Raw genomic sequence first — 20,638 nt, 5'->3', positions numbered from 1 at the left:
CAGACTTTTCTTCATATTCACCACATGGCTTTGGGAATGTGTTCTCTTAAACTCAGCCAGTGAAATAAACCGTAGTTTACTATCACTGATATTGTCATCTGTGAGTATTTTTCTTTGGCAAAGTAACTTAGTCAGTGCAGTCCTGCTGCAGAGCTTCTGGGGGACTGTCTTGAGGACAGTTCGCAGCATTTTCCATCGCTCTGTAACCTACACATGTCATCCACAACAGCGCGCACTGATTGCTGAGCTGATTTTCCGTCCTGCTCCTTTAAGGCGGCAGCGCAGGCCAATTGAGAAATATGACTTGGCTGAGGGGAGGGGTGGTGCTTAAGCAAAACGGTGACAGTGACTGGCCATGTGAATTCAACTGGGACTCAAGATCAACGGGAAACAGAACAGCAGACTCAACAGATGAAAGCGTTGGTGTCGCCTGAAGAAATCTGACTGGATTCCAAATATCGTTTGATTCGGATTTGTTAAATTATTTGATTTGTTTTCTCTTGGGAGGCAGCCCTGGGCGGTAAAGTTGATTTAAAATAGGCGCATATTTAAAAAGAGGATAATCACAAATCAGCCTAACGGAAGACAGAGTGGGTCCGCTGTGTGGCGTCGGTGCCCGGGACAGATGCGTCGCTAGTGGTCTGCCCTCCAACCGCGCAGGTTTACGTAGTTACTGGAGCGCAGCGGGAGTCGTCGCGTTACTTTGGGGAGTCCTCCGGAGCACCTGTGGTAGCAACAAGTCGGTGTGAACATGCTTCAGAATGGAAACGGGAAGGAAAACCCGCCGCCAAAGACTGTTGAAGCGGAGTCTGAGTCTTCGGCTGCCAACCCGACACAGGAGCAGCAGCCTGACCCCCCAGCCGCCGACAAGAAGGACACGGACACCGAGTCCTCGCACTTCGTCATGCCCGCGTATCCCAAACTGGAAATCAAACGCAACGCAGTGACGGACGATTATAAGATCTCCAGTCAGGTTCTGGGTTTGGGGATCAATGGCAAAGTCCTTGAGTGCTACAACAAGAAGTCAGGAGAGAAGTGCGCACTGAAGGTACTGAGGTCATCTGACATGTTATAGGAAGTCTATAACATGTCTGTTTACACCTGTGTAACAGCAGTTTGTTTGCTGTATGTTTTCTCTTTTTGCTGAATGAATGTAGACCTGTTTTAGGTGTTTAGAAAACAAACTGAAACGTGGTGATATTTGGCATTGTTTGGAGAGTGATAACCTCTGCTGTCTGAAACATGTTAGTTTCAACCATTTTCACCCGTTGTTTCAGCTGAAATAGAAGCAAATAAACGCCAAACAAGTCTTTCAAATACTAACAGCTTTCTACGAATACTTCTCTGTGGGCCATCTTGGTATAGAAGTGACTGCCCTGTGTGTTTATCACAGGATGACACAGAAACTATGAGACTGGCCTTTATTCGAGTCAGACTTCGGTCACAGACGCGGGAGTGCTCAAAGGAGACTAAAAACAATGTTGAATAATTCTGTCAAGGTGTGTGTGTGTGCGTGTGTGTGTGTGTGTGTGTGTGTGTGTGTGTGTGTGTGTGTGTGTGTGTGTGTGTGTGTGTGTTACATGGAAGTTGGGCCTGTGACAGGATCAGATGCAAATGCAGGGGCTTGCAGGTCACTCAGCCATACGCTTTCTTCGAGCTGATGTGGATTGTGATGGTGACACCTTTTTCTGCCAGCAGTGGGAACTCATCACTGGCATAGACGCACACGTGCACAGGTCAGTTGGCTGTCACCTGTCACCACCGGGCCACAGCCTGAGAGATTTGCCGGCTTACAGTAATCCATCTGGATCTGAGCTGCCAAACCAGGCAGCAATGGTGTCACAAGCAGAGAAGGAGCAGGAAAAGATGAACTGCAGCAGTCCCAACCGAAAGATGAGAGGCTAAAGGGGGCAATAGCCTACACAGAAAATGATCAAATATATGTGGCCTGAAAACATCAGCCTGTTTACTAAACTAAATATCAGATTATTTTCCTTTTGAAGCTGTGATCTGTTTACTGTACCACAGCCCAAGAAGTTTTTTTTCTTGTGTCATCATATAACTGCTTAATGATAATCTAACAATAGCGATAAGAATAAGGTCTTCCAATTTGGGATTTTTTTAAAGTATTATTCAAGTCTTTTAAGGCATCCATGAGGGAGTTTTGTTGTGCTTCCACCAGTCGAAGCCAGGACGAACCCACGATGCTCGCTCTCTGACTGCCTTCTAGGCTCCGAAGAACCTGTTGAAAGCTTCCAGAGAGGACAGAGTGGGACACTGTCTTCCCCGCTGCAGATCTCCCTCTGATGTGCACGTGGTTTACTTTTGTCTGGGCACCAGACAGTTCTGACAGCTCGTGTTTCATGTGCTCTGATGAAATGCACGTGGCGCCCCTCACCCAGCCTGGCTCAGGTCAGGCCAGTCACAGCCGTTCATACTGGGTGTAACAGGGGGCGGATTTAATGTGATAAGACTGCAAAGAGGAGCAGCACCGAGGCACGTCGCTCAGCGCTGTGTCCCACATTTTATTGCTCTGGTTGGAGGCCTATCAAAATGCGTTCAGGGGCACGCGGGTCTGCACCTGTTGACACCCTTTGGAAACTGAAAATGAATGTGTAGTCCAAGACCGATTCCTACTTACACATTTATATGAGGACTCCAGGCTGTGAACGTCATTGAGATAAACAGCGACAGTAATTTGAGTGCGCATGTAGAGCCACCTAAGCTTATTTACACATTTCCTCATCTCTTTTCATTTGCACTCATTGCTAAATGAAGGGAAGACGAGATAATCCAGTGTTTGATGTGAGGGGGCTGTAAATTGCTGACCAGCTCACAGGGTTTTTAATTAAGTGTTGCCCTGAGCACCAAACGTAATGAATGGATATAGGTTTTATGTACTTTGCAGCAGAGCTGGCAGGGAGCCATCTGTGTAATGTAATTCAGTGACAGGCATCTTTTAACTTGGGTTGTCTAACCTGGGGACAGGACATGGGGAAGACCTCTTAAACATGGCCGTTCACAGCTCATGCCATGCACACATCTGGCCTGTGATGGTTCCTGAACTGCCTTCCAGCTAACCATGCCGACAGCTGCACGGGTGGCAGGTCTGTGTTTTTATGCCTCCAATCATGGTCAAAACCTTTTTATAATGTATAATTTAACCATGTTCACCTTGGTGGTCAGCTGAGTGACATACTTTTTTTTCCTACCCATTTCCTCTGGAACTCACGCAGATCGCAATGTAACCAGTGGGGTTACGTGTCACTGAAAGGAATCGGGTTATTGGCTAAATTACAATAAGACTGAGTAATTAAATTCATGTAGACACCTTAATCGGACAAGAAACTCGATCGGGTTACTCGCGATCGGATAAAGATAACTCGGTTGAAAGTCAAATTAAACTTGTTTGTAGACGGGTGAAGCACGTGGTGAATTAGACTTTGCGTTCTGTGCATGCTCGAGAGTTTTTCCTCCCGGGGTCGTGAACCGGAAGTCAAAATAGACGATATTACTTATTATTAGTGTTGTCGTCGCCGCCGTCGGAAAGATGCAAACAACGCGATGGAGAATGAGCCGTTGTGCATGGCGTCTGTGCAATAAGCAGCTCATCACAGATGAAATGTAGAGGGACGTAGCTTCATCTTGCTCTTCGTTCGCCATTTCGTTCTCGAATGCCTGAGTTTGTTGTTGTTGGTGGTGGTGAAGCGGTCAACCGGAAGTGGTTCTATTAGCAATAGTTGAAACGGGTACAGCGCCACCTATCGTTCCGGGGGTATGACAGGCTCTGTGCCAATGATTCGATTCATTCACCGCCATATATCCAACGATAATTGCCCTTGCTCAAATAAGGAGCATAACCCTACTATAGCTTAAATCGAATTAGTCTCATCATGTAAACCTGGTAGTTTGATTAGACGCTGCATGAAAAAGGGTTTGAAAGACTGCTGTCTGAGGCTCCGCCTTCGCAGCTTGCAAACAAGTTGATAGGTCTTAGACGTTTGGACGTCGGGGTCATTGTGTGTCGGAATGCATCAAGAGAGCGGAAGCTTTCAGTCTCATTGTGGTTAACGGCCTTTATAGTCTTCTGAAGAGAGGAAAGTTGTTATAGTGTGAATATTTTTTGCTCCAGTCTTTCGCATGTTCAGCAGAGAAGAATATCCTTCTTTCACAGCTCGTTTTTTTTTTTTTTTAAACATCCGCTGGGGATTTTACGGACTGTTTACGGTCTTGTGTTTCTGGGCTATTTTCTGCTAAGGTTTTGAAAAACCTATTTTGGTGGTTTCCTGACTCGATTTGAAACGGCTTGGGACGTTTTAACATCTGGGTTAAGTGGTGTTTGAGATTTTTCTAATGCAAAAAGGACAGTTCTGGAGATGAGAGTATATTACTCCGGTCAGCCCATTTGATGCATACCGCTGTCTACACGCCTTTGTTGTAGACTTTATGTGCAGCGCTTTATTGGAGGAAGGTTGTAAAGATAAACTACATTTTTATGCCGACGTAAACACCAGCTCCCCGACTTCCACTGATATTTAATGGAGTGTAAACACCTTACAGCAGTTGAAGCCCCTATTCAGGTTCAGCTGAGAGGGACTGGACATGTTCCTGTGTGTGTCTCAGGGTACATGAAGCTTCGATTAACACATATTGGATTGGTTTACGTGCTGGGATGTGGTTGATTGGTTTATGTGTCTCCCTGTTCACAGTCTATCAGAAGATTAGCTGTCTCATTCTCTCAGTCTGCCTCCCCTCCTTTGTGTTTTCCGTGTGTGTTTAATCGTGTTTATTATAGCCAATTCTGGTTCAGTGCCGGAAATTAAGGAAACCAGCTGACAAACCGCCGGCTCAGACTGAAGTCATAAAGCTATAAAAGACACAAACCTGCCCAATTCTCTGCTGCTTAAGTCATGTTCAGTGGGAGAGGTTGGAAAAAGTAGGACACTTGGTAGTAGATCAAATAAGTCAGCGGAAACCCCTCAACTTCTTCTTTTAACAGCCTACCGTTCTCTGAAGTCTTCACTTCCTCTTCAGCTTCAGCCAGCCAAAAAAAAAAATGGCGTTAGACTTTGAAGCGGTTGTTCTCACGTTTGGAGTTTGCAGGAACTTTCGTTTTCACGCTCCAGCTAAACCTGAATTTCTGAGAATACTCTTTTTAAATTAAACTTTTTTTTGGAGGGGGGGGGGGGTTGTTGTTGTCTTTGTACAGACAGAGCAGCGGTGACAGACAGGGCATTTACAAAAGAGAGCATGCAGCACAAGTCCCGACTGCCCACTCACTCAACCAGACTTTCATGCTCATGTGCTCAAAGGTGGCCTCAACGTTTGGATAATCTTAAAGTCACCTGTAAAACAACACAGATTTATGTAGTGTGGCTGTCATGTGTCAATGAGTCAACTTGTGTGTGTGTGTGTGTGTGTGTGTGTGTGTGTGTGTGTGTGTACTCCTGGCCAGACCGGCCTTGTGAACACCAGGAGATCGCTGAAACGCTGTCACATCCAAAAATACACCCTGACTGCATGGTATGTCAAAGTCTGCCTCCAGCTCTGTGTGTGTGTGCGTGTGTGTTTTTTTTGTGTTAGAGTGTGTGTGTGTAGGTCCGTGCGCTCATGGGCTGCATCTGCCACCCCCCGTTTGAGCAGCCGGCCTTAAAAGCTATACATACGTGTGTACTCAGCTTACAGGTAGAGCAGCTGTGATAAGCAGTCAAAAGTTAGAATCCTTTTTACCAACCCGACTCCAAAAAAGTCGGGACACTAAACAAAATGCAATTATTTTCAAATCTCATAGAGCTGGGATTTAAGAATAGTGATAATAATGAATTAACAGGAATGATTTAAGACATATTTTATACGCAAGCAACCAAAGAAAATATATCAGATGATGAAAGTGAGACTTAATATTGTTTAATGAAAAATATGATGGCAGCATGTCTAAAAAGCAGTTGGGACGGGGCCATGTTTACCACTGCGTAGCATCCCCTCTTCTTTGAGCAACAGACCGTAAATATCTGGGAACTGGGGCGATAGGTTGCTGGACCTTTGGAGGAGGAATTTCATCCCATTCTTTTTGGAGTTTTGTGTTTCATGATGCACCAAATGCTTTCAGTTGTTAATAGGTCTGGACTTCAGTCCAGCGCCCACTCTTTTACTATGAAGCCATCCTGGTGTAATAGATGTTGTGTGCAGTTCATTATCATCTTGCTAAAATATTTAAACCCTTCCCTGATGAAGCATTGCTTAAATTGGGAGCATATGTTGTTCTGAAACCTGTATATACCTCTCAGCATTGGTGGTGCTTTTCCACATGTGCAAGTTGCCAGTTCCATAGGCACCATCAGAGGTGCAGGCTTTTGAACTGAGAGCTGATAACGAGTTCAACAGTCCCTCTCCTCTTTGGTTCGGGGGATGTTTTGTCCAGGATTTTCAAAAAGAATTTCAAATCCTGAGACATCTGACAGTTTTCCACTTTACCTCAGTCCATTTTAAATGAGCTTCGGCCCGAGAAGACAGCAGTGTTTCTGGACCGTTTCACATCTGGCATTTGTGGAAGGCACAGTGAACTGTGTTCCTGAGCCCCTGCAGGGATTTCCACGACAGAATCAGGTCTGTTTTTAATGCAGTGCTGCCTGAGGGCCTGAAGGTCTCGAACATCCAGTACTGATTTTCAGGTCTTGTCCCTTGCTCAGAGATTTCCTTTCTTGAAGATTCTCTGAATGTTTTGATGATATAATGCGCTGTAGATGATGGAGTTTTCAGAGTCTCTTTTAACATTATTCTGAGATTCCTCCTTGACTTGCGGATGCACTTTTCTGCAGATCTCTGAATCTCTGCCCATCTTTATTTCAGAGAGACTCTGTGTCTCTAAGGTGCTCTTTTATGCCCAATCATGTTACCAACCTGTTAGTAATTAACTTAAATAACCTAATTATTGCAACATTTTGCAACATTATTTTTTTTTGGCACCATCATGAGCTAATGCTTTCCACGAATCTTCTACGTTTTTTTGTGCATGAAATTTTGGTTTAAGAAATTTGCAAATGATTGCGTTCTGTTTTTGAATTAAGGTTGTGAAATTGCAAACATCTTTACCTGTTTCTGTTGGTGTTACACTATTACACTCTCACTTTTCATCCTCTCCAACTAGACAATTGGTATCCATCTAAATATACTGTATAATAGAACATATTTGTTGACAAAATGAGAGAAATAACCCAGCATATTTGGGTTTCTCCTTTAAAAGCTTATACTAGCAATCTTACAGACTAATAAGTTATTTTCTATTGCCCATATTGATGTTTCTAAACTGGCTGTTTTGTTTGCTGAACAGTCAAACATCCAGTAATGTGGATATTTGCAGTGATTTGAAATCAGTAAATGCTCAGTGTAAAAGTTGGGACCCAGGCATGTTTGACATATATAGCCGTATGATAAATGCGCTGATGTCATGTGATGTTCCTGGTCTGTTACATTACACCGTAAGCTGTGAGGTCATGACTGGTTTTGTCCAATTTTTAATTACAGCTCGCTCTAAATCTTAATTTGGGCACCAGGATGTAACAAGATTGTATCCACTAAGTTTTATATGAGCAAATAGATCATAGATACTGAAACTGAAACCAGTGTTATTCATTCATTCATTTTGTATCCTAACAGATCCTCTACGACAGTCCCAAAGCGAGACGAGAGGTGGAGCTTCACTGGCACGTGTCAGGAGGGCCGTACATTGTCCGAATTCTGAGCCTGTATGAGAACATGCATCACGGGAAAAAGTGCCTGCTCATCATCATGGAGTGGTAGGATGACCAGTCATTTTACACACACTGGCCTAAAGGAATACTTCCCATAGCAACTAGTTGTCGCCTTTTTACTACTTTTAATGTCAGATTTTGTCGTTGGTTTTCAAGATAACCAAACAATTATTACAATTTTGATTTAAGGAAAAACTATATTGTCCTCGAATGTTAAAACAATACGATTTTCTTATTTCCGTAAAACCTGATTTTAAATTTAGAAGAAAAAAAACAATTACAGTCAACATGATTGGATATGAACGTCACACAAACTTTGAGGAGCTCAGGAACACTTCTCGTAGCAACTGTCAATGGACTCAATGCAAGCTGAAACTCTCCAGTACGAAGACAAAGTACATAGAGGCAAATAAAACTGTCCTGTGGTTTGACAGCCAGAGTTGCTAATCATGGACGCCACGCCACATCCTCTGGGCTGAAGCGGAGCAGGACCGTCCAACTTTTTATTAGCGGACAGGTCAAAAGCCAGCATCTGTGATGGTACAAGGTTGCATTACTGCACATGTCAGAGGTAGCTTGGCATGCCTAATCCGATACATATATACAAGTTTTTGAGCAAACTAGTCATCCAGACGTCTTTTTCAGCACACATATTCTCCATTTTTTATAACAGCAAGTAGGGATGGGAATCGAAAACCAGTTCTTGTTGAGAACCTGTTCCCAGTGTTTCAATTCCTTGGAATTGTTTGGCGATTTTGCAAACGATTCCCTTATCGATTCCAGTGGGCGCGAATGACGTCACCACGCAACGTTGCATGGCGAGTCCAGTGTAGCCAGCAGTCAACAGTAACATGGCGCCCAAGCGGTACAAACGCTCGAAAGTTTGATTACACGTCCCTAAAAAAAGACAACAACAGGGCAACTTGGAAAGTGAATATTTCACCAAAGGGAGGAAATACTACCAACATGCAATAACTATGAATGAATGTCGCGTTTTCGATCTGCTCCGGACTAACGTCGGTGAATCTGAACCCAGCAGCAGCTCGTTCATGCTTGAACTATTTTCTTAACGGTGGCGGAGTAATATCAACGAACATCCAGTACAAAATGTCAAATAAAACACGACAGAAGCAACTTTTCGCAACGAAATTTGATATGGATTACCAGTGCACACCAGTAACCACTCCGGTGAGTTGATGATTTTGAAAACGGACGTTTATTGTGCTTTTACGGACCTTTTTGGACATGCACATGACTTGCCATTCTGAAGCAGGTTGAGATGAATCAAAATTAGGCAAATACCGGAGACAGCAGTAAACATCAAAAAAGCGGTGAGGGGGGTTCTAAAACATTGCAGACAACTCATAAAAGAGGCTTAATGTTGAAAATACCGCAGTTCTCCTTTAAGCAGAATCGAAAATGGAATTGGAATCGTAAAAATCTTATCAATTCCCATCCCTAACAGCAAGGCTCAGTAGCAAAAGAGCTCCGTTGCTACGGCGTCCTCAGTTTTAATGCCAGCTGTTTTGAAAAGTGTAACTCACATAAAACTTAAAATGAGCAGATATTTCTTACAAAGTTATAAGAATACCCTGTTGCAACATTCGATATGTTGTCTGAAAGGAGATGTTTTTATCACCTCACAGAGCATCCAAACTTCTTTCCGTTTACACATTTTCGCTCCCATCCCACAGGCTTCCGCTGGATGTTTTCACATTTGCTTTGTGACAAATAAAGAAAAGAAGTTCAGTAGTAAAATTCAACAACACGCCCACGCGTTTTTCCAAAGCAAGATACCCAAAGCCTAGCCTGGCGACGCCATCCTACGTACTTCCGCCCAAAGATTTTGGCTCCGCACATAGTCTGGCCAAATCCCCCTACCTCGGTTCGCTCAGTGTTTTGCCAATCAGCAAACAGTTGCGAGTGGTGACGCAGAACTCACGCGCGGAGTCCATTGTAGTCCATATAATTGTAGTTTAACCGCAGCGGAAATAAACATGGCGACGGAAGAACGCTAGAAGCTATCCATGAAGTTGTCTCAACTCTGGAGAGCATTACACAATTAAAACAAGAGCAAGAGGAATGCCTCGTCAATTTTGTTAGTGGCAAGGATGTCGTAGCTCTCCTTCCAACTGGCTTTGGGAAAAGTTTGATTTATCAAATGGTACCGGTATAATGAAAGCGGATGTGGGAAGCGTGATTCGCGAGCTAGAGCCTCGCGAGAGTAAGCATGAACCTCGGCGCATAACCAACGTCATTTCTAAACATTACTGATTGGTTAAGGGAACTCCAATGAATTTAAGTTGCTGAGTAAGGTCCCACCCTCCATGGAAACAGATTCCTATTGGGGTTTTCCAGACTGTTTGACGGAGTCAACAGTCGGCTTTCGCCCAGGCTACCCAAAGCCTCCACTGTTTGTGATAATTAGATTACACAAATCAGAGATAAAACTGCTGCTGTTTTTTTCCCCCTAAATTTAAAGTTTTTATTCCAAAAGTTTCTGAGGCTGATGGCATTTCCAAATGTGAGGCCTGTTCCTCGTGAACACTTTCGGTTCGAACAAGGGCATTTTCCTGAAAATGCTGCCGCTTATGATTTATTGATATGAACATGTTTATGTTGCATGTGTTTGTGACAAAACATGAGCTCTTTGTCGCTGCGGACAGAGTGTTTATACAATCTAAAGGTCAGTCACAACACCTGGCAAACTGAAGGCATCAGCACTGATGACGAGAAGCAGATGAGATTTCCCTTTTGGTCTCATGTGCCACGGCAGCCTGTTTACAAGAATGAGTGGCTCCAATGACAGTTATTGACACTGTGTTTTTCTGCCTTGACACAAGCTTTTATTTGAACCCTGGACTTTTTATTGCCCTCGTTGTGAGTGGAAAAAGCCATAATAATGCAGAAGAAAAGCGTATCGCCACAGAGAGTGACTAAAGAAAAATGACACTCTGTCCACGGGAAAACAGTGACTGTCAGTGTATACGAGCTGACTTTGTTTGTGTGTGTCCGTATGCGTGTACACGCGCAGTGACAGATTCATTGCTGCTTCCTGTGCGATCGAAGGTCAAAGGAGGATGGCAGCGCGGCCAACTGCAGATAGTCAGTTTCGCTCGCAGTCACTCACATCACTTCATTCTCCGCTCTCTGCTCATCCGAGAACAGCAAAAAGTTCCCAGATGAGCAGATGGCTAAAAAATTCACACAAATCCACTCAGCAATGAGCGCATACATTTCTTTATTCAGGGGGAGTTTCAGGTGTCAGCAAATGCCTTTTGACGTGTGGGAGAGAAAAGCCCACATCACTGATTCAGCACGAACATTTTTGGTGGTTAGTCCCAGGACTTTTAAAGAATGAAACTTGAGTGTTTCAGGTATGAATGTATCCAAAACAGACATTTTGTAGTTGATCTTATTTGTCACGAATGTATGTTATTATCAGACTTTCTGTTATGTATAACGAAAGACTGAGAATGCAAAAGTTAATCACAGCCAAATTAATGGAAAAGTCTGTCAAAATAATGACAAGCTGACATTAACTTTTCACATTAACCCTGTTTGTCCTTTGTTTTGGATCTTCTCCCCTCTCTGTTCCTCTCAGTCTCGCTAAAGAGTATTCTTATCATCTCAGTTTCACTTACCTTTTTTCATTTCTCTCAACGAGAGAGTAAGAGATGTGCTGTAAAACAGTTTCACATGAGCAGTACAGCACATTTCAACTGGAATCCAACCTAGATATTTTGTTCTCAGAGGCAGTTGCTGTAATTTTATCAGTACGTTGTTGATTCTTCCATGCAAACAAAGCACACTACATGTATCTTTCTCTGTCTGTCCAGCATGGAGGGAGGAGAGCTGTTCAGCAGAATCCAGGCCAGAGGAGACCAGGCCTTTACTGAAAAAGGTGAGGACAGGTGGAGGGATGGACGGTGTGATTAATGCACAAGACACATGTTTTGGACAGCATAAGACAGAAGAAGAAAACAGATTTGTTTCCATCAGCCAGAGACATCTTAGTGATAGCAAAGGAAGCCTCTGTTTATGACAATCATGCAGGTAGATTTCTAGAAACTCCCGAAGATGCTGAGCAACTGAATCCGCTCTCAATAAACTTGTACATGAATATTAACTTTTTAATATAATGAAGCCTATCCTACTTTCGTTTACGCTTCGTTTTGTTTGATATTGGAACTGCTTCTGGTTTGAGAGAGTTTGTTTTTCTGTTTCCTCCCAGAGGCATCTGAGATTATGAGGGACATCGGCACAGCCATTGACTTTCTGCATAACATTAACATTGCGCACAGAGACGTCAAGGTACAAAAAGATCAAGATCAGCACACGAATCGTGCAGCACATGATGACTTTTGGCAGTGTGAGTGAAATTTTAGTTGGATACCTTTTCTTGCTCTGTATCCATCTCCAGCCAGAGAACCTGTTGTATACCGCTAAAGATAAAAAAGGGATCCTAAAACTGACAGACTTTGGCTTCGCTAAGGAGACAACGCTACATAACCCTTTGCAGACCCCCTGTTACACACCGTACTACGTGGGTAAGTTACTCTGGGGGATTGTCCTCTGACCATTTGTTTTAGCGCTGGCAAAAATGATGGTTTAACTGAGTAAAAAATTAAAATAATGTGATTGTTGAGTCATATTTTCTCCTCCTAATCTCCATTTGTATATTCCCTCTGTGTGTGTATATTACCATCGATAAGCTCCTGAGGTTTTGGGTCCAGAGAAGTATGACAAATCATGTGACATGTGGTCTCTGGGTGTCATCATGTACATCCTGTAAGTACTGAGTGTGTTGTTGGATTTTCTGATATGGTCTACAGAAGTGTAAGTGAATCTTTATATGGTTTCACAACTTTCTCACTGTGTTTGTCTCTTCAGGTTGTGTGGCTACCCTCCATTTTACTCCAACACAGGTCAGGCTATTTCTCCAGGGATGAAGAGGAGGATCAGGATGGGCCAGTATGAGTTCCCTAATCCAGAGTGGTCTGATGTGTCACAGGAAGGTGAGAACCCAAACGGACAAAAGTCCAAACACGCTGTTTTAGGGCTACTGACACCGGCCTTTCGGTCCAAACAGACCAATCTGAAAGTGTCACAGTAGCTGGGATTCCATCCAGTGACAAAGTGTCGCCAGGAAATTCGAACAAATTTTTCAGGCTAAATTGTGCACGGCTGTTATAAACAGAGAAATAATCAGAAACCAAATCAAACTTTGCTAAAGGAAGGACAAAATAAAACCAGTTGCATTTGACATATATGTGAGAAAAATAAGAGTATTTAGGAATTTCTTTCAACTGGGCACGTTGTTTTATACTTTAAAGCGTTGGCCATGCTTGTGTTGTGTCATTTTAGTAAAAACATGTCAAATACTTCAAGCAAAACCTTTTAGAAAAAGCTTTTTTTCCCCTTCTTTTGCTGTTTCCTTCAACTTTTAAAGTTGAAGTACAACTTCAAAATACGCATCAGAAAATGATGATGGAAACATGACGGCTGAGACCATTAACAAAGAACACTATTTAGTCAAATCATTTTGTGTCTATCTGATGGCAGCTGGGATAGGCTCTAGCTGTGTGATTTCCTGTGTGGAAACTTTGCGGCCTATTTGAAAGTATGATCCAATAGGGGGACCTGTAGGTGATGCCGTAAATAGCTTCCCCTCGTGCATACGTGAGTCACTGCACACAAATACGAATGCTTTATGCTGAATAAAGGATCAGGGTCAGCGACTCATACCTGTTAAGCGATAATTTTCAATGCGTCAAAACTATGAAATGATATGAAAACACACCGTCCAACTGACTCATCTGCATCCGTGGAGACGTGACCTTCTTGTGAAATGTGCTGCACCATAAACAGGAAACCATAGCACTGCGCTGACTGACTCTGCCGGTTTACCCAGTAAACCAGTAATTTAGATGTATTCTCAAACAGAAAACCACACAGATTATCATCATGCAAGATCGGCTGACACCTTGATTCTGCTAACTCTTTAAACACACTGGTTGTGTCTGTATGGTTTAGGTCAACTGTTACATACGTTTTGACCTGCATTTCAGACCTCAGGCTGCTGTGACTTCTCAGAAATTCTCCTTCGTGTACCACACGCATCAGCTACATATATGTTCAGTGCCTTTTTCTTTTTCTTTCTAAAACTATTTATTATTTCTGACTAAACTACTTATAGAAATGTGAGAAAAAGCTGCTGGTGTCCTCCTCTTGTCAACAATGACAGTCTATCACCCTGCACAAATTATCACCAATCTTATCTTTTCAGTCACTCTTCTTTTGGACGCTGTCTCAAATTGTCCGGCTTGTTGTGTAAGACGGCCAGACTTTCCCAACCTCTAACGGGATGAAAAGCTTCAGGAGAAACGTTTCCACATCTGTTTGTCTTGCTGCTCGTTATCTTATTTGGTTTGCAATGTCTTTGCATCCTCAGCTAAAGATTTGATCCACCAGCTACTGAAGACAGACCCCAATGAGAGAATGACCATCACTCAATTTATGAACCACCCCTGGATCAATGTAAGTATCTGTGTGTAACAGAGTCATTATAGACTCCCTGTTTGTATTTGTCTATATCTGAATGCGTGTGCTTGTGTCTTTCCATGCTGCAGCAGTCCATGGTGGTTCCCTCCACCCCCCTCCACACCACCAGAGTCCTCACTGAAGACAGAGAGATGTGGGAGGATGTGAAGGTCAGAAGCGCAACACTGATCCCCTCTGGTCACATACTTCCATTACAACCTGTCGCTGACAGTAGCAAATCTTTCGGTTTGCCCGTGTTGTAGAAGACTCAGTCAGTGGTGCAGTGGCTGAATTCTCTCAGCTTTTAGCCTTGTATGCAGGCAACCTCCAACAGTATTGGCCTCTGTCACCCAGTTTGTTATGATTTGTCTTCAAATCATGTGTCTCATACTTACAAGCTGTGAAGATCTAAGTGTTGTTATCTGCTACCACAGCCACAGCTTTAAAATGCTCCTCCAGAACCACAGTGAACATATACAATAATTTCAGTAGTTTCAGTAATACTATTAAATGTTGATAGGCACATTTTCACGCCTTCACTAAATAAATGAACCTAATTATAGTAAAGATTTTTGTCACCATCTTGATGATCTCTCATGTGCCACCAGGGGGCAGAAGTGGTCACAGCCTGTAATATGAGTCAGTTCTGTCTAACATTTAACACACACACTCCTGATCGCAAAAGAGCTCAGCTGCCCTGTACCATTCCTCCTAAGTCTTACTCTCTGACCTGTACAAAGAAATCAGAACTTTTTTTGCTCACACCATGTCTCACTTTGAGGTTATTTCCACCAATGTTGTACAAAATGTCTCCATTGGGCAATCAATTTTTTCCCCCAGTGGTTGTAATTGATGAGTACAGGTGCACATTCCTTCACAACAACTGAATGTGCAAGTCTGAAGCGATAAGGTATGAAAAGACCAATCTTCAAAATGATATGCACACAATGCGCTGTGGTCTGGTGCACAATGAGAACTGTTAAGCTGCTTATGAAATTTCACAAACTGCACACAAAGCATAAATGGCGCAGTCTTTCTGTTGGGGCTGCATGGATCTCAGCTGACAAATAAGAAATGTGTCTGAGGCCTGTTTTTGGCTCCAGCCCCTCCTGACCTCAGCTAGTAGGAACTTGACCTTTCACCCAGCTCCTAAAAAAAAACGCTCTGAGACCGATTTGTCCTCACCCTGTCCACCTTTGCTTCCCTTCACAAATTATTTAGTGAAAAACAGCGCAACATGCAGGAGTCCTTAAAGGAGAGGTTCGACTTCATAGAACACATGTTTATTTGGTTACTTTCCCAGAATTAATAGATTATAAGATTGAAAACTAAAACTGGAAGAATGAAAACCAGCAATCAATTCTCTCTTAGAATAAAGTCTTGAAACAGCTTGTCTAATAAAGGTTGCATAATGGCACCTATTGAGTTAAGTTGTAAATGCTGAATTTCATCTAATCTCTCTTTAAAGCAATACTATGTAACATTTCTACCTTAAAATAACAGCTTGAAAAAAATTGTGCGGCTAGAATGAGTTGCCCTTCGGGGGTCTGAGTTGGAAAAACTGCGCTATGTAACTTTGTTGGACCGGCCCGGGAGCTGAGCGGAAGTACTTCCACTTGCTTTCTGGCACACCTACCGCAAAAACAAATAGACCCCTCTCACGCTCCCAGGTATAAGGCTAAGCTAGCGCAACATTGTCAGTACGATCATCATGGCAGAGGCACCGAAGAAACAGAAGAAGACGTTGACTGATGAAGCAAGGAAGAGAAAGAGAGAGGCCGACAAAGCAAGAGACCGGACTAGAGTTGCTCTCGGAACAGCCTGTAGGGGGAGCTCCATAATGGGCTTTTTGAGAAGTTACATTGTATTGCTTTAAATTGGTACAAAAGTCCTGATACATCAAAGTAAAAATGGTGCAAGTAACTTCTTGTTATCTCCACTGGTCCCCTGTTAACTGCCCCCTCCCGTGAAAAGCTTTGGCACATATTTCTCAGTAAAACTGCCAAATGTATTGTCTGTTATGATGATTATGGAAACTAGGTAACATGTAAATTACTTAAATTTAGGAATATTTGTTGGATACTTAGATTTAACAGAGACCAGCAGTTTTCCCTGTTTCCATTCTGTATGCCTTGCTAAACTAGTTAGCTTCTAGCTTTAGCTACATATTGAACAGACACACATGTGTGGGATTATGCTTTTTTCTTTCATTTGTTTGTGAGAAAGTAAATGAGTGTTTCCTATTTTTATTTGGAAACTCCAAAGAAACACCAGCTGAAATCTGTCTTGTCTCTCGCAGGAGGAAATGACCAGCGCTTTAGCGACCATGCGTGTAGACTACGACCAGGTGAAGATCAAGGATCTGGACACATCCAGCAACCCTCTGCTCAACAAGAGACGCAAGAAGGCCGCTGCAGGGGGCAAGAGTGGGTCTACTGTCTGCCAGAGTCAGTGAGACAAGGAGGACCTTCTGTGGAAAATCCAAGCCGAACAGCGTCAGAGAAGAGCAGCCCAGAATAGGGAGGAAAAGTTCACATGTGTATGAGGAAGTTATTTAAAGGGCTGCTTGGAACTCTTGCCAGACTGAATGTTCGAAATAAAGGGACAACATGGGAACACCAGTATCAAATCTGGACAGTTGTACCACATGTCAAGATGTGATATCACCTGTTTCCTGTCAGTAGCAGAAACCAACATCTCTGCTCACTGTGGCCTCATCTGTATTCAGTTCATAATTATTTTTACGTATGTACATTTGTAGAGCTTGTCTGTTTATAAGAGTGTCTGTGTGCAGACATAAAGCATTTGTAGTGGTCATGTTTTGTGTCTTTGAATGCTGGATTGCTTCTTTGAAGTCTCATTTGCAACTATGCACTAGTGATCACACATGCAAACACAGAGAAACAAACCAACTGCGGACAGACTGTGAAACACTCGTTATCGCCTGTGTTGTCTTAATATTGTCTGTATTTTTCGGCCTTCCTTACAGGGTTCAAGCACGGTCTCACACTGCTTGAACCCTGTTGTTAACACAATGTAACCCCCGTACTGACCTACGGTTCAACCTGAGGAAGTATTTTTCACTAAAGCAACAATAAAATGACATCATGCTCACTATCAAGTGAACTATTTTACACTGTGCAATTTTTGGAGACCAATTCTGTGTGCTATAGATGAAGCAACGTGAAGCAGCACCTGGCCTGACAGCTTCCTATCAGACCAGAGAGTTTTATGTAAGCAGTAGTGGGGCAACAGCGGCTTGTGCTACATGGACGAGTTGTGACATTGTACTTGAGAAACATCTCCTGTGTGCGTGTGTGTGTTTACGGTGGCAGAGTGAAGCGTTTCAAGTAAAAATGGGATGCGGTTTACTTTTAAAATACAGCACGAGCAAGACAGTGCAGCCGTTAATAATGGGCATCTCATTTGTGAGGGACACCTACTCCATGTAAACTTTGCATTCATGTGGTTTTGAATTAAACTTCTAAAGCAAAACAGGAGAGTTCATGTGCAAGACATTTTGTGTTTGGACCCAGGAACCATTGCCTTCATAAACGGGCCCTTGAGGCTTTGTTAGGCTGATATAAATAGCAGCAGTGGAGTAGTTATTTGGGACGCAGCCATCTGACATGCCATTTGACTCCAAAAGGTCAACATTATTATGTTTAGATAATATGAAAAGAACCTTTCCCCCACTTTGATCACACGACCCTGCAGTATTCAGGGTATAGGTTAGGAGATCTTAAAAACTATTTGGCTTCCCGGCTGGAAACATGGGGTGACGGCCATGATTATAAGATGGCCCCTCTTTTCTTTGCGGCTCAGTTTCCTTTTTACAAAAACAGCACAGAGGCTCTCAGACAGGTGATGCAAAAGTCTTTAGCGTGTTTGTGGATGGAATTTTACAGCGTGGCGAAATTATGCTTATTTCCCCACACAGTCAGTTGTGAGAGTTTTTCCTTTGAGTCATTTTTTGTATAGACAAGCCCAGTTGTGATTACTCCACATGTCTGTATCAATGTTAAGCAGCTGACATAAACTTCCCATTTATATGAGAAGTGGAAGAAAAGGAAAAGAATAGACAAAACTAACGCCTGAATCCAAGATACTTTTAATCATGGGTTAAGGACCATTCAGCCTACACATTCACCCAGTGAGGGATCAGAAATTCTGTCAAAATAACGATGTGCTGGTAAAGTACATCTCTCTGTCGGCCGTACAGATGGCAGCTGTGACCCCCTGACGTGTGATTGTGACTTGGCTTGATCTTCCCTTTCATGCTGAGCAGGAACATTTAAAAAGTTTGATCTGATCCAAGGCTCAGCGGCAAAGTTTAACAGGACCAGCTGAAGCAGTGCGGGACACACGCTGGTTGAGACTTGGGTGTGTGACACTTGGAGCACGTCAAATGGGCGGTGCAGAGGAGTTGATCAGCTTGGCCTTTTGGAAAGAATGTGTTATGGGTCAGTGACGACCTCTGCGACCTACAACTTCTACTTGCCCCTTCTGTCATCCAAAACCTGCGTTGTCCGAACTCCTCTCAGCCTCTTTGTATGTGTCATTGTGCTGTTGCTTTCTTTCCCTGGTCTTTTCTCTGTGTTTCAGTGTAACCGCCTCAGTAATTCACAGATGTGCGGTCATAACGCTTGTTTTACAATTAGTATCATTATCATAGGCTGCTGGTAGTGGTATCATTACTGCCTCTAAAATAGCCTCAAGTCCTCACAGACAGGTCACGTGATGTTACTATTATCATCAGACCGTCGCAGCACTTGAAGCCTGTTTGCGGCTCTTCTGGATCAACCAGATCTACTTTATTTCATGACATATACTCTCATATAGTATACATGATAGCAAGAGGACATAGCTATACAGTCAAATTGCTTTTTTACAAACTTATTGGAGATGGGAATTGTTTTCAATTTGATATTGTAGAATTTCTCTGTTCACTGATCTGTCCTCGGTGACAGACACAACAGAAAAACTAATTCAGCATGCTGTACTGTTCCTAGAAAACATTTGAACTCTTTTCGATACAGTGCTGTACACAAGTCTTGAGCGAGCCCTCATTTCTTTATGGAGTCAAACTTTCCTGTAATCTCGCATAGTGGCCTTGGGCAAAAGTTCTTTGGGCTTTCCGAAGGTCTTTCAATTTATTCTTTAGACACTGACTTATTTCAGTCCAGAGTCCTTATCCCTGACCATTTTAAAGGGTTTTCTTTTCTCTCTTAAGCTACTTAACACTAACCTATGTGTGATTCAAGCATTAAAAACCACCTAACTCAAGGGATGAACTCAGCCGGCAAAGAATCAATTTCAAATGGTATCTTTTGGCATCTTTGTTATGAGCAGCCTGTCACAAAGACAAATAACTTGTGTCTTTGACAGGCTTTATTGTTGTCTTTGTTTCTTTAGTTGTATCAATGAGTTTGGCAAAGACAATATTAGTATTAGGTGATTCCCAAAGAGCGTTTAGCTGAAAACTTGGTATCTTGACATGGCGTCCAGTATGTCTGTAAAGAAATTTGAGAAAACTGTACCAGTGGAGCACAACAGAGGTGACGGGCACCACTGTTCAATCAAGCCTCCTCAGAAATGGTCTTCATGGAAGAAGCAATTCTTAAAGATGGAAATAGGAGAGAAAAGGCTGAGCTGTGCCAAATGACACAAGAAGTGGACTGAAAATCAGTGGCGACAGGTCTGATGGAGGGATGAATCCTCCCCAGAGCCCGGACCTCAACATTGTTCAAGCAGTCTGAATCGTCTTAAGAGAGAACAGAATAAAAGCAGCCAACATCCAAAAGAAGAGTCCTTCGAGAAGCCTGTGGAGAACTATGACAAGAAATAAAGAAATGACAAGAAAACTTGTCTAAGAGGGTTCAGACTGTGATTAAGAATAATGGTTTCAAGCTCACTGGGATTGAACAAACTCTGTTTTTTATACAAAATTTCCATCTATGCTTGCAATAAGCATTTCAATTCATCGCTGCCGCTGTGCAGTCAGTTAGCATTTCAAATACATCATAAGATTTGCTCTGTTTGACATTGTAGTATTCTTTTTTTTTTCAGGGTGAACAAAAGGTGATTGTTAGAAGGAGGACAGGAAAACAACATTTTCAAGCTTAAGTGTTCCTGGAAGACTCTTCCTGCTATTTCAAGGCAAGGAGCCAATATTTGTACTGTCCCATTACAGGCAGGAAAGTGTGACCCAAGTATGGTTCGTGTTGTATTTTATATGAAAGCAGTGTCCTATTGGGTCAGTTTATAAAATAAAATGCACCATGCTATAACCTATGTGGTTATATTTGTTGTTTAAGTGTGTGTGTGCAGTGTGTGTACAACCT

At 42.8% G+C, this 20,638-nt stretch overlaps 1 protein-coding gene across 1 annotated transcript; it reads left to right on the top strand.

Annotated features, from left to right (window-relative positions):
• Positions 1-355: 355 nt before the first annotated feature.
• Positions 356-17,777, top strand: mapkapk3 (MAPK activated protein kinase 3). Its single transcript, XM_075460382.1, has 10 exons — positions 356-1,048; positions 7,657-7,796; positions 11,591-11,655; positions 11,986-12,065; positions 12,175-12,301; positions 12,467-12,542; positions 12,645-12,769; positions 14,206-14,291; positions 14,384-14,464; positions 16,594-17,777. The coding sequence occupies exons 1-10, from the start codon at positions 752-754 to the stop codon at positions 16,747-16,749; spliced, it is 1,233 nt and encodes a 410-aa protein (XP_075316497.1). The 5' UTR covers positions 356-751; the 3' UTR covers positions 16,750-17,777.
• Positions 17,778-20,638: the final 2,861 nt, after the last annotated feature.

This window comes from Odontesthes bonariensis, chromosome 3 (genome assembly GCF_027942865.1).
Source record: "Odontesthes bonariensis isolate fOdoBon6 chromosome 3, fOdoBon6.hap1, whole genome shotgun sequence".
NCBI lineage: Eukaryota > Metazoa > Chordata > Actinopteri > Atheriniformes > Atherinopsidae > Odontesthes > Odontesthes bonariensis.
This window is presented reverse-complemented; position numbering and strand designations above follow the sequence as displayed.